Below are 14,693 nucleotides of genomic sequence, written 5' to 3'. Positions count from 1 at the left end.
ACTTTCTGCATGCAGGAACTCTGTGAAGGAAAATATGAGAGGAATCAGGATCTAGACTCCCTCAAGCCTGGTTGTCAACTCCTGATTCTCTCTTCTGGTGTTCAAGTAAAATTTTTAAAAGAACTGAAATATGTTAAAGTTTATGAAAATTAAATACATGGGTATATATTTAGTTAATACATGAAAAATTTTTATAAAAAAAAAGTTACAGAGAAAAGGAGGCAAACCATAAGAGACTCTTAAGTACTAAGAACAAACTGAGGGTTGATGGGGGGTGGAACAGAGGGGAAAGTGGGTGGTGGGCATTGAGGAGGGCACCTGTTGGGATGAGCACTGGGTGTTATATGGAAACCCATTTGACAATAAATTATATTTAACATAAAAAAAGAAAAAAGTTTTATATTTAATGAGTCAAGCTTTTCTCTGGATTATTACAATAATAGGTTCTTAAAATTCACATGGAGCTGCAGAAATTGATCTTCCTCCCAGTTCTATATGAGCACTTCAACACTGCTTAGAACTAAACAAGAAAGAAGACTTTAGAATCTAATTAAAACAAAGGCGAGCATTGAATATAATACAGAAAAAAATAATGTGCATCATTTTTACCATTTAACTATTGTGCTTGTTAACTTGTAAATAAAGTAATTTCTCATGGTTAAAATTATGCTAAAACACTAATTTTATCAAAAATATTTTACCTGTTATTCTTCCAAGTTGACCTTGAAATATCTTTCCAACAAATCCACTAACATGAGCCCCTAAGCTCATACCTATGAAATGAAAATTATCAAGAGTCGCTCCATGGTTCTGCAATTGAAAATGAAGTGTTATGATTTTCATTTCAGAAATCACAAATTATGCCTTGTGCATCAATATTATAGTATTCACTATTTTTTTTTTCTGGTTTAATACATTTCTGGGAGATAGAGAATGGGATTTTATAATTTCAAAACAACATATTGTTGTTCAACTTTTTCCATAAGATATCTGATTTTTCTCAATATAGTTTTAGTAATAACATTAAGCTTTTAAAAACCTTTGTTATGTATTATCTAAAATAGTATATGCAAAATAATATATTAATTAATAAATAATTTTGTAATAATAGTAATAGACATTAACAGGTACTTAACTTGAATAAGTGTTTTATAACTATCATATTCACATTAACTTGAGTAAGTGTTTTGTAAATCTCATATTCACATTAGTCCTATGAGTTATTTATTTTTATCCTATTGCCCAAAGTTATTAAGAGCACCTATTAAGTGTTGAATGAATAGTTTGATAATGAGTTGCCCAAAGCCAAATATACTTATTACTGTAAGGGAAAAAGATGGACTTCAAGTCCAGGCCTATTTAACTCCAAAATATATACTAATCTGCCTCCTTGTTTTATCTGATCAGATTGTGTCAAAATCCCTAGGAAGACTGGAACAGTGTGAATTATAATTCTCATTTCAGAGATGATAAAATGAGACTCATGGATTTTAAGTGATTTCCCAAATCCACAAGCTGGAGAGTGATGGAATCTGATCTTCCAAGCTCAAGTTTTGAGCACTTAGAGTCTTAGCCCTGGAGGGCCACTAGGGAGCTAACAAGGAGGGAAAGTTTCTCCCACCACACTCTCAGAAAGCAGGTTGTGGTCCATTCAGCAGAGTGACACATTTGATGGCTTGGAGAAAGATGTGGAACATTTACTGCCAATGAGAAACTAGACCCAGGCTTTCCAGCCACAGGTTAATTTTCTTCAAATTTCTCAGAGCAATGCCCAGAAACCTGAAGGGGTATTGCTGTCAACTTTAGTGTTATTAATCTTTTCATTTTTTTCCTTAATATAAAGCCTCTTTCTAAATTTCTATATTTAATAATCATATTTCCAACACTTTGAAGTACATGTTTATTAGAGAAAAGACCACTTCTATAAGCAAAAATCAGTTATGTAGTTTACAGGTGATAAGAACAGGTGAATCAATCACCTCCTCTGTCTCTCTATAGAGAGATGGTTTGGTTTTGTCCAAACTTGGGGATGTATAAATTATACTGATCCTGATTTTTACTCAGATTATTTTATGCCAGGTCCTGATTAAGAATTAATGTCATTTTATACTTATATAAAATATTGTCATAAAGTTTGGTTATCTCAAATATATAGATAAATAAATGAGGCAGAGAGATTAAACAATTGGTCAGAGTCACACAGAGGATAACAGACTGATTTGATCTTTGAACTCCTCCAGTCTGACTCCTAACCATTATATGTAACTGCTTCTTGGATCAGTTATGCCTGCTTAGTTTTAAGAGAGTCTCCCAAGCACAACTGAGCAAGTTGAGTTGAGCACAACTCAAAACAGATTTCAAGCCCATGAATGCCCCAGAAATTACCTTTCTTTCTCTCAAGCGCTCATCACCACCACATCTCTCTCTAGAATAGACACTGATCGCCGTATGGGTTGACATAGTAAATGTAGATGTAAATTCCTGATAAGCCCAAATTAGCCTCAATTTGTTAGACTCATCCCAACCCTGGACCTAAATGCTGGACATATCTAAATGGTATTAAGACTGGTCTCGAAGACTGGCAGAAGTATGCAACTTTTTAAGATGTTTTTCCCTCACTTTTACCAATTCACACTCAATTAACTATAAACATATTAGCCATACCTTAGAAAAGAACTTAATGATTATATAGTTTATCTCCTTGGTGCACAGAGAATCACTACCTTAACCTCAAGTCAGTATAGGTAAAGTTACAAAAGGATAAAAATCTTAAAAGATTGTCTTGAGTTTATTTATTTGAGAGAGAGAGCATGTGCAGGCATGCACGCATGTGAGCAGGGGACGGGCAGAGAGAGAGGGAAAGACAGAATCTTAAGCAGGCTCTGCACTGCCAGCACAGAGCCCAATGTGGGGCTCGAAGCCACAAACAGTGAAATAATGACCTGAGCTGAAACTAAGAGTCACTTAACTGACTGAGCCACCAGGTGCCCCCAAAAATCTTAAAAGATTTTTAAGACAAAATGTATTAACTAAGTCTTTAAGACATTTCTTCTAAAAATAAGACAGTACACATCTATGTATGGCATTTATCCATTTCCACAAAGAAAAGATGGCTGTAAATGGTAGCATATAAAAGCAATAATTCTTAATGCTTATAGAAAAAAAAGTATTTATCTTACTACCACTCTGTGGTATCGCATAAAACACTGTATATTGTATAACATACATAATATATAAAATTCTTACCAAAAGAATCTGAATGTATATACCCAAAGTAGCAGCAACTTTTCTGATGTTTTTAACTGCTCTGTTGTAAATAAAAGTTGTAGCACCCCGGTTCCAGTCTACTACAATTACATTCAGATCCTCGTGATTCAACAAAACCTTTAGAAAGTTCTGAAGCCATTTAGGGGTGGAGCCCATTGGTCTGTATCCATGAATAATCCAGACTGTTTTCTTGCTTGTATTGAAATTAACATTAAGTGAGTTATTCTGCTCAAACAGTGGCTCAGCACAGGAAGGGTTGTTTCTTGTATACATCATCAAAACAATGTCCATTTGGGGAGAAAACAAATCTTTGATGGAATGCAATATGTTTAGCTGAGAGAATTCAAGGCATGGTCTTTTATTCTCTGAAATTGAAAAAAAATTCAGTTAAGCTGAGTACTGGGATAGTATTTGATACAATTCTTATTACTGTTAAAAAGAACAGATTTGAACTTGAAGGGTGGGAAGGATTTTATTTCACTAGTATTTCAACATAATATCCTGAGCAACTACAATGATTAATTTGTTGATTATATAAAGACTTTTTGAACAAGAAGCATTCAAAATTTTAAAATAAAATATAGAAAGAAATATGGTTAGTTAAAAAAATTGTTTTTTATCTGTACAAAACAGCAATGGTGTGACTAAAATCATTAATATTGTTAGTAATGAAAGTATTATTCATACCAGTAAAAGTACATAAATTGATTGTGAGCTTTAAAAGAAATTCTGCAGAAGAATACTTACATGTGAATAATAATCATTCAAAAATATATTTTATCTAATTAGCGATCAAATAAAAAATCAAAACAATATGGTATAAGTTTCTTACTATCAAATTAAAGAAAATGAAGAAAATCATATTAATACTTAATACTTGTGAAGGTAAATTTGACACATAATTATATAAATGAATGCTAAGAGTATAAATTGGTATAACATCCTTTCCTTTTGAAATTGAAATTATGTGGTACACATTCATAATCTTAAAAATATGTAGTCTTCCTCACTTTCCTTCGAGGATTTATATTAATGAAATAAACAATTTGTATTAAATATAAGACATTAATAACAGGTTTATGCATAATTGTACAAAAATTTAAAACAACTTAAATATCATCATTTAGTATTTTCTACTTTTTTTAAGTTTATTTATTCATGTTGAGGGGACAAGAGGACAAGTGGAACAGAGACATAGAGAGAAAAAGAAACCGAGAGAATCTTAAGCAGGGCCCATACTGTCAGCACAGAGCCTGATGTTGGGCTTGAACACACAAACCATGAGATCATGATCGGAGTTAAAATCAAGAGTCAGACACTTAACCAACTTAGCCACCCAGGCACCCTGTCATCTTATAGTATTTTTATCAATACATGCATCCTATATGTCTGCCTATCTATCTACCTTATGTACCTACCTACCTATCTATCCATCCATCTATCCTACAAGGAAGTAGGGAAGAAAATAAAATATCTTAGCCAAATCAATAGCAAGAATCATAGCTAGGCAGTGAAACAATGGCTGCTTTCTTAATTTTCTTTTCCATAGGTTCTCAGAATTGTAATTTCTTTCAAAGTAAGCATGTAATCCCATTTTTTTTTTATTTCTAAAAAGAGAGAGAGCATGTGAGTGGGAGAAAGGGGCAGAGGGAGAGAGAGAGAGACTCAAGCTGCCTTCACACTCAGCGTGGAGCCCAACAGGGAGCTGCTATCAGGACCCTTGGATCTATGACCTGAGCCGAAATCAAGAGTCTGATCAACTGACTGAGCCACCCAGGCACCCCTCAATTTTTTTTTATGAGAGCATATGATTGTACTGTTTCTGGAAGTTTTACTTGTTAAAAGATTTGGGAAACAATTTGCCAGCATATATCAAAAATTCACAAAATCGTTAATATACTTCATGTCAATAATTCTACTTCTAAAAATGTATCCCAAGAAAATAGTCATTTAAACATATAAAAATCAACTAATGTACATTATTTTAGCACTGGAGAAATAGAAGCGATTTAAGTGTCCAGAAACAATGATGTGATTAAGTAAGCTACATACATATAATATATATAAACTATAAATGTATAATAAATAATAAATATTATAATAAATAATAATAATAAATAATATTTATTTATATAATAAATATAAATGTATAATAAATAAATAATATTTATAAACTATAAATGTATAATAGATGTTTGATAAATCCATAATAATATGCACTAATTACAATCTACCTTCTAGTTCAGAGAGTATATATGTGATACTGTCACAATTATTCAGAAGATGAAGGAGGAAGGGAGTGAAGGAAAAGCAAGAACCACAATTAATTCCCAGGTTAACAGCTAAGAGATACTCAGACAAGTGAAAAAGTTTGAAACAAACTTCATTTGTTCTAAGTCCTAGAGAATGAGGAAGTGGAAAGGAGAAATAAATCAAATCACAGTGCAATATCACTGCTTGCTACACTATACAAATTGCATAGGGAATTGTGTACATCCATTTTTCCACCATCTGAAATGTTTCCATCAGCTGAAACTCTGAGATGGCCATATGCAATCAACATATCCACACTGCTGGTCCACTCCAAATCAGTGTAGATTTTACCTGGCCCTGGAATGAGTAATGAGGAATAAACAGAAGGACCCCTGTGATAAAGTAAGGGACAGAAAAACCTGAAACAATCTACAGAGAAATCTATTATCTATTGCCAAATGTTGAAGTAACTGCAGAAAATTCTATAGCACTCTCATTACAGTACAAGAAAAATCATGTCTCAAAAAACAGGAGGCCATTAAGAGAAAATTTATTGAGGTAAAAAAAAATAATAGGACAAAATTAAAAGTGAAATAATGAGATATCTCAATTCAAGGAAAGAAAAAAATGCAATTGCAGGATAAAAATTCACGTTACACATGAGAAAACATGGAACACTCACCTGACAGTAAGAAATGAAGGAAGAAAGATTTCAATTGGGAGGAGAAACAAAAATAGGGGACAGGAAATGATGATTCAAGTTAAAAATCATCGTTTTACTGGAATGGGAAATAACTGGAGAGGGAGAGGGTAGCAGTTACAATAACTAAGGAAATAATTGCACACCAGGGTGTGTAAACTGAAAGACTCAACACAATCTAGAGAAAATCAGTTAATTAGACTCATCAAGAGACTTCCTAGAAACTGGTTTGGGTTTTGATGAAAGAGAAAAATATCCTAAAAACATCAAGGCAGAAAATCCATGTTAAAAATAGAGGAACGAAGTCTTGATGACTTCAGATTTGCCTTCCGAAGCAATACATTAGACAGATAAAAGTGTAATGAATGAAGGTTATAAGTGGAAAAATTTGTGGCCTAAGAATTTTATATCCTCCCTTAAGTGCACCACTCACAAATGACACAGTACAGTTCCCGACATCATCATTGTTAAATAAGTGCTATATTTAATGAAGACAAGATCCACAGAAACTCACAGTATAAAAAGATTGAAAGTGAGCAAAGAAATAGGTTAGACACCAATATAAGTGTAAATATTAAAAACTGGGTAAAACAAATGCAATATCAAAAGGCATTCTTATTTGAATGTTTGATAAGAATATTTAAATATTAAGACAAGTCAATATACTAATAAGATGGGGATTTCAGTTAAAAGTAGTATCAACAAAGTAGGTGTGGATAAAATTCTTTAACTGGGGGATTCAAAAGATGTCAGTTATTTTTAATTTTAATATATATTTAAATGTGGCTTTAAAAAGATATTGAAACCTGAAATGTTAAACCCAGTACTATGTAAAACAGTACATGTAACTTTGTACACACTAAAAACATAGAAGTACAGCAATGTATATATATATAAGAAAAAATGAAAAGAGAAATATAGAAAGTTAAATCCATGAAACAAAATAATACAATTATACTAGAGAAAAAAATATATGATATATACAAACTTATGTAACTGTATAAAGATTGCCTATTCAAAAACAAAGAATCTTCAGTTTTCATTAAAAAAATGACACTTAGCTATAAGTTATTTAAAAGAAGTACACAAAAATTTTAAATAAATGGGAAGGTATATTCTACACAAAATAAAAGGAAAGCTGTTTGGTATACTAGATTATAAGGGTGACTCCAATTCATCCCCCTTTCCTTGCCATGGAAAATAGGATCCTGGTATATATAATACAAGCAGAAACTTAAAATGGGCTTATACATTGCGGGGTTGGCCTGTCCTACTTTGGCCATCACCATGAGAATATCCCTGGTCTGGCCTGTTAGAAGAAGAGAAAGAGGTGTAGAAGAGCCCAGCTCATCAAGTTCCCAGCTGGTCACTCCAGGTGCCTGACAGCCAGTCAAAAGCAAAACATGCAAGTGAAGCCAACAGAAGAGCAGTGCTACCTAACCACAAAATCCCCACCTGACTCCACAAGTATGACTAATGCTGCTTTAAGCCAAATGCTACTGAAGGCCTGGGGTTTTGTTTTATTCCATGGTGTTTGGCTTTACTGTCACATGATGTAATTTATTTCATTGGTAATTTAATATCAGGTACAGAAAATAAAAACAAACGTCTTTAAAAGATAATAAAATGTTACACTAGTATACAGTAAAACTCCTAAAAAAAACATTGAACTGAATTATGGTAGATGTTAGGAATAGAAAAATAAAGTTCTATATATCAAAAACTTATCAGAATTCCCAATAATACTGTCATATTTCTCAGCAGAAACTTTGTAGTCCAGAAGGCAGTGAGATGATATATATTTAAAGTGATGAAAGAGAAAAACTTTCAACCTAGAATTCTATATCCAGCAAAACTGCCCTTAAAAAAAATGAGAGCTAAGTTAAGACATCCCTAGACAAACAAAAGCTGAGGGAATTCACTGTCATAGACTTGGCTCTACATGAAATAACAATGGGAGCCTTCAAGTTGAAATGAAAGGGCATTAGACAATAACTTAAAGTCATATGAAAACATAAAGAGCTCTGGAAAGGGCAAATGTATAAACAAATACAAAAAATAGTATTTTTAAATTTTGATTTATAACTCTTTTTATTTTCTACAGAATATAAAAGGCAAATGCATAAATACAATTATAAATCTATGTTAATGGTATGCAATATAAATACAAAATTTGTGCCATCAATAACTTAAATGAGGAAAGCAGAGCTATAAAGGAGTAGTTGTTTATGTAAAAGTTAAGTTTTTTATTGAGGCCTTTATTTTTTTGAAGTTAAGTTAGTATCAATTTAAAATAGATTGTCATAACTTTAGGATGTTACAAGTAATCCCTATGATAACCAAAAAGAAAATAATCTATAGAACATATACAAAAGAAAATGAGAAGGGAATCATAATGTGTCACTAAAAAAAAAAAAAATTAAATACAAGACAGTAATGGAGGAAATGAAAGACAAAAATGAGCTCTAAGACATATAAAAAACAAATAAGAAAATGGAAAAAAATAAGTGCTTCCTATCAGTAATAACTTTAAATGTAAATGGATTAAACCTCTTAATAAAAAGAAATAGATTGAAAGAGTGGATAAAAAACAACAACATCCAAGTGTATGCTGTCTACAAGAGACTCACTTTAAAGATATTCATAAGGGGGCGCCTGGGTGGCACAGTCGGTTAAGCGTCTGACTTTAGCCAGGTCACGATCTCGCGGTCCGTGAGTTTGAGCCCTGCACCAGGCTCTGGGCTGATGGCTCAGAGCCTGGAGCCTGTTTCCGATTCTGTGTCTCCCTCTCTCTCTGCCCCTCCCCCGTTCATGCTTTGTCTCTCTCTGTCCTAAAAATAAATAAACGTTGAAAAAAAAAATTTTTTTTTAATAAAAAAAATAAATAAAGACATTCATAGGTTGAAAGTGTTAGGATGCAAACAAGATACTCAATGCAAAAAGTAACTGAAAGAGAGCAGGGATATGAAGAGATATCTCCACATTCATGTTCACTGCAGCATTATTCACAATAATCAAGACATGGAAACAACCTAAATTTCCTTAAGCAAATGAATGGATTTTAAAAATGTAGTATATATACATAATAGAATTTATTCAACCATAAAAAAGTAAATCCTGTCATTTGGAACAGTAGATAAAACTAGAGGGCATTATGCTAAGTGAAATAAGCCAGACAGAGAAAAACAAATGCTATATAATATCAACTATAAATGGAATCTAAAAACAAAAACAAAAAACAAAAAAACAATTTCATATTAACAGATAATAAAATGGTGGTTACCAGAGGCTTGGGACTGGTAAATGGGGAGGTACAGTAACTTCCAGTAACAAGATAAATAAGTTCTTAGGATCTAGTGTGCATCAGGTGACTATAGTTAATAATACGATACTGTATATTTGATTATGTAATAATATAATATTGCATACTTGAAAGTTGCTGAGAGTGAATCTTAAGCATTCTCATCATGCACAGAAAAAGTGTTAATTTTGAGAGGTGATGGATGTATTAATTATCTTGATCTTGGTAATCATTCCACAATGTATATGTGTATCAAATCATCACATTGTAAAATTGAAATATACACAATTATATTTGTCAATTATTCCTCAATAAAGTTTGGGATAAGAAAAGAACAGAGATTGGGACATCTATACTTCTACCAGAGAAAATAGACTCTAAGTTAAAAATTCTTACAAGAGATAAAGAAGGATATAATAGAACTAAAACCATAAAACTCTTAGAAGAAAATACAAGAGAAAACCTCATTGCTGCCCATTGCTGATGGGAATGGAAAATGGTATGGTGGTTCCTTAAAAAATTAAAAGTAAAATAACAATATAATCTAGAAACTCCAATTCTGGGTATACACCTAAAAGAACTGAAAGCAGAGACTCAAAGAGATATTTATACCACCATGTTCATAGAAACATTATTTATAATAACCAAAAGGTGGAAGCAACCCAAACATCCACCAATAGATCAATGTGAAAACAAAATCTGGTATACACATACAATAAAATATTATTCAGCCTTAAAATGAAAGTAAATTCTGACATGTGCTATAACACGGAAGAACTCTGAAGACATTATACTAAATGAAATAAGCCAGTCACAAAAATACAAATACTGCATGATTACACTTACATGAGTACCTAAAGTAGTCAATATAGAGAGACACAAAACAGAATAGTGGTTGCCAGGGGCTGGGAAGGAGAGGAAAATGGGGAACTATGTTTTTTATAGGTATAGAGTTTCACTTTGGAAAGATGAAACGTCCCGGCGATGGATAGTGGCAATGGTTGTACAAAATGTGAGTGTACTTAATGCCACTCAACTGTAAAAATTATTAAAATGGCGATTTTTATATGTGTTTTACCACAATTAAAACCTTCTAGAATCCAATTCCTGTCATGAAATATATCAGATTCCATACTTCTCTTACTTCTGTAAACAACTCAAACAGTGGATAAAATGTGTATATGAAACTTTAGACACTGGACAACAAAAAGCACAGAACTGTGATCTCTAAAAGAAAGGAAACAAATTATGTGAACACTATAATCTAGTAGCTTCCTGCCTAGAGATAGTCTCCCTTAGTGCAGGAAGTTTGGACCCAAGGAGAGCATGATGATGTTACCAAGTTGGGGAGAAAGATCAAGGTTTGGGGAAAGTAAAAAACTAGAATTTCTAGATTATATGCTGCAAAAGAAGTGGCTCTACAGAGGCAGAGGCTTGAAATCTGCAGAGGGGTCCCCAACAATCAGTTGCTGTATACAGACCTATGCATGCATAGTGTGAAACTCCGAAAAGAGCTGTAAACTGAACAGTTCCAGAGGTCACAATGCTCTGGGAGACAATGAAGCCCTGGCTAGCCAGAATAGAAAGACCTTAAGGAACATCATGGACATTCAACAGAGACCCTAGAAAGGTCACATTTGGTTTTAAGAGAGCTAAACTAGCTCTAGAGTGAAAGAGACTCATCTTTTCCTCTTTTCATTCTCTCAACTCTACTTGCTTTGATTCAGCTTCATTCTCTGGCAGGCAGCAGGCTATATGTCTGTAATATTGAGAGAAAATATTAATGATCTTGAAGTAAGCAAATATTTCTCAGACAAGATTACAGTGAGTGTGAAACATAAAAGAAAAAGGTGATAAATTGGACAGTCATAATGAAACATGTCTGTTCCTGAAAAGACACTCATCGTTAAGAATGTGAATATGTAGGCTTGTAATATGTACACCTGAAAATCACCTGTATCCAGAATATGGTGGGGTGGAGGGAATCTGAGTGTTTATATACACATATATGTTAAACACACGAACTCAATTTTTCAGAATTGTCAAAATAATTGAAGACACTTAACAAAAGATGATATAATGGCCTAATATCCATGCTCAACATCACTAGTCACCGGTAAAATGTAAGTTAAATTAAAATAATAATATCACTACACACCCACTAAAAAGGCTAAAATTAAAAAGATGGAGGGGCACCCGGCTGGTTCATCCAACTCTTGATGTCGGCTCAGGTCATGATCTCTCACTTGGAGAGATCAAGCCCCGCATCAGGATTTTCTCTCTCTCCCTCTCCGTCCCTCTCCCACTGGTGCGTACTTTCTCTCTTTCTCTATCAAAAATAAACTTAAAAAAAAATATGGACAGAACCAAGTATAGGTGAGGATGTAGGGCAACTTGAAGCATCCTTCTTTGCTAAGGGAAGTAACAAAATGATATATTTTGGAAAACCATTTAGCAATTTCTCAAAATATTAAGTATATACTTTTATGACCCTAAAAAATCAGTTTCAATTGTTTACCTCTGAAAAATAAAAGCATTTGTCCACAACATGTACAAGCTCATAGACGTTTTTTCATAAGGACCCCAAACTGGAAAAAACCTGCATGTCAATAAAAGGAGTATAGATATACAAATTGTGGCATAATTATACCATGTAATACTACCCAGCAATAAAAAGGAATAAGCTGCCCATACATGCAACAACTTTGATAAGACTCAAAAACATGATATTGAACAAAATGTTCCACAAAGAAAAGTACATGTTGCTTAATCCCATTTTTATGAAATTCTTGAAAAGGGATATTTAATCTAGAGTATCAGAAAGCAGGTCAGATTTGTTTAAAACCAGACAAGGGGAGGGGGTTACTTGCAAAGAGCTAACTTTTGGTAATTCAATAAATATTTTATTTTTTGATAAGACTGTTACATGCCATGTAAAATGTGGTGCACATATTTTTAAAAACTCATCAAAGTATAATCTTAAATGAGTACATTTTAGCATATATAAGTTATACCTCAATAGTTAAAAAAAACTTATAGTAAAGTTCTAATTTTTTTACAAAACAGAGAAAAACATAAAGCTTAATCATTTTTAGAAGCTATAATATCTCTAATATCAAGCATAACAAAAATAGGGCAAATATCCACATAGATAGAGCTATAAATTACTACAACTCATGTAACAATTAAAGGCAAAATTCCCAAATAACACACTCACAAGCATATACAGTCCATAGCACAGTCCACAGCATAAAACTAGAACAAGAGTTAATACTATATTATATAAATTAAAAATAGAAGTATATTTTATTAAAATGACAAAATATTACCTATCACATGCCAATAACGATTGTCATATTAGTGATGAAACATTAGTGACATTATTTCCATTAAAATTAAAAAAATATAAAACATCTGCTGTCATACATTCTTCTAACTCAGCAACAATATAAGAAAAAGAACCAAACTCAACACCTGAAAGACAAACAATCCAGTGAAGAAATGGGCAGAAAACATGAATAGACACTTTTCCAAAGAAGACATCCAGATGGCCAACAGACACATGAAAAGATGCTCAACGTCACTAATCAGGGAAATACAAATCAAAGCCGCACTGAGATACCACCTCACACAGCTCAGTGGCTAAAATGAACAAATCAGGAAACTACAGATGCTGGTGAGAAGGTGGATAAAAGGAAACCCTCTTGCACTGTTGGTGGGAATGCAAACTGGTGCAGCTGCTCTGGAAAACAGTGTAGAGGTTCCTCAAAAAATTAAAAATAGAACTACCCTATGATAGCTAGTAGCTAGAGTCAAACCACATGAGACCCTTATATACAGAGAACAAACTGATGGTTGACGGGGAGGGGCAGAGAGGGGACATGGGTGATGGGCACTGAGGAGGGTGCTTGTTGGAATGAGCACTGGGTGTTGTATATAAGCCAATTTTACAATGAACTATTTTTAAAAAATTCAAAAAATAAAAAAATTCAAGGCCCCCCAGCAAAAAATATATGTAAGAAAAGAAATATAATCATTGGGTACAGACATAACTTGCTTAATGTGATATATTCTATTAAAAATATGAAAACAGGAACTCAAAAAATTAATCCAAGGGGAAGTTTTAATATACACATATAAAAGAGGCATCTGGGTGGCTCAGTTGGTTAAGCCTCCGACATTGGCTCAGGTCATGATATCACAGTTCATGGGTTCAAGCCCTGTTTCAGGCTCTGTGCTGACAGATCAGAGCCTGGAGCCTGCTTCACATTCTGTGTCTCCTCTCTCTCTGCCCCTCTCCTGCTCACTCTGTGTGTGTCTTTCTCTCTCAAAAAATAAATAAAACTAAATGGGCACCTGGGTGGCTCAGTTGCTTAAGCCTCTGACTCTTGGTTTCAGCTCAGGTCATAATTTTGTGGTTTGCAAAATCAAGCCCCACACTGGGCTCTGTGCTGACAGTTCAGAGCCTGCGTGGGATTCTCTCTCTCCCTCTGTCTCTGCCCCTCCCCCTGCTTACTCTCTGTCTCTCTCTCAAAAATAAATAACCTTGAAAAATTTTTAAATAATAAATACTAAAAAATAGATATATAAATATATAAAAATCATTAGCCTTGGCTCATATTAGCAATAGTCAATATAAAATATAATAAAATTAAAACCCACAAAAATGTAAATATTAATAATATTGCTGCAAATATATTTTATATTTACAGTTCTCCAGCTTTTCTTTTTCAAAACTTCCCCCACAGTAAGTGAATTTTTGGACCTAACCATAAAGATATGCTCTCCCTTCATCCTAGACCAATTTGAATACCCAATCAACCTAGACCCAAGATTAGACCACAGGGGAATGAAAAATCCAAACAGGTCCATTCAGGACCCTTTGGGGTAGGTTGATATAGACCATGGGAGAGAAAGTGGCTTTCTTTCCAGATTTCAAGCTATAAGGAAATAAATCCTGAAGCTACAGACGGCAATCTTTTTTTTTTTTCAGTACTTGGATCCAGTGGTATTTAATGCAAAACTTTTCAGTTATATGACATAATAAGTTCCATATATATATATATATATATATATATATATATATATTCCATCCATATATATATATATGGTTAAGTAATATATATATATATATATTAACCATCAAAAAGAATGAAATCTTGCCATTTGCAA

The 14,693-nt window shown here is 33.2% G+C and overlaps 1 protein-coding gene across 3 annotated transcripts in view; it reads right to left on the bottom strand.

Moving 5' to 3' along the window:
* Positions 1-14,693, bottom strand: part of LIPI (lipase I) — a 71,226-nt gene that overhangs the window by 44,243 nt on the left and 12,290 nt on the right. For all 3 annotated transcript variants that reach the window (XM_043593847.1, XM_043593849.1, XM_043593848.1), the window contains exons 3-4: positions 3,247-3,632; positions 702-810 (exon numbers count right to left, since the gene is read on the bottom strand). In XM_043593847.1, coding sequence (XP_043449782.1) covers positions 702-810; positions 3,247-3,558 — 421 coding nt within the window. In that variant the 5' untranslated portion in view covers positions 3,559-3,632. The remainder of the gene's footprint in view (positions 1-701; positions 811-3,246; positions 3,633-14,693) is intronic.

The sequence above is a fragment of the Prionailurus bengalensis genome, chromosome C2, assembly GCF_016509475.1.
Source record: "Prionailurus bengalensis isolate Pbe53 chromosome C2, Fcat_Pben_1.1_paternal_pri, whole genome shotgun sequence".
Classification (NCBI taxonomy): Eukaryota; Metazoa; Chordata; class Mammalia; order Carnivora; family Felidae; genus Prionailurus; species Prionailurus bengalensis.
This window is presented reverse-complemented; position numbering and strand designations above follow the sequence as displayed.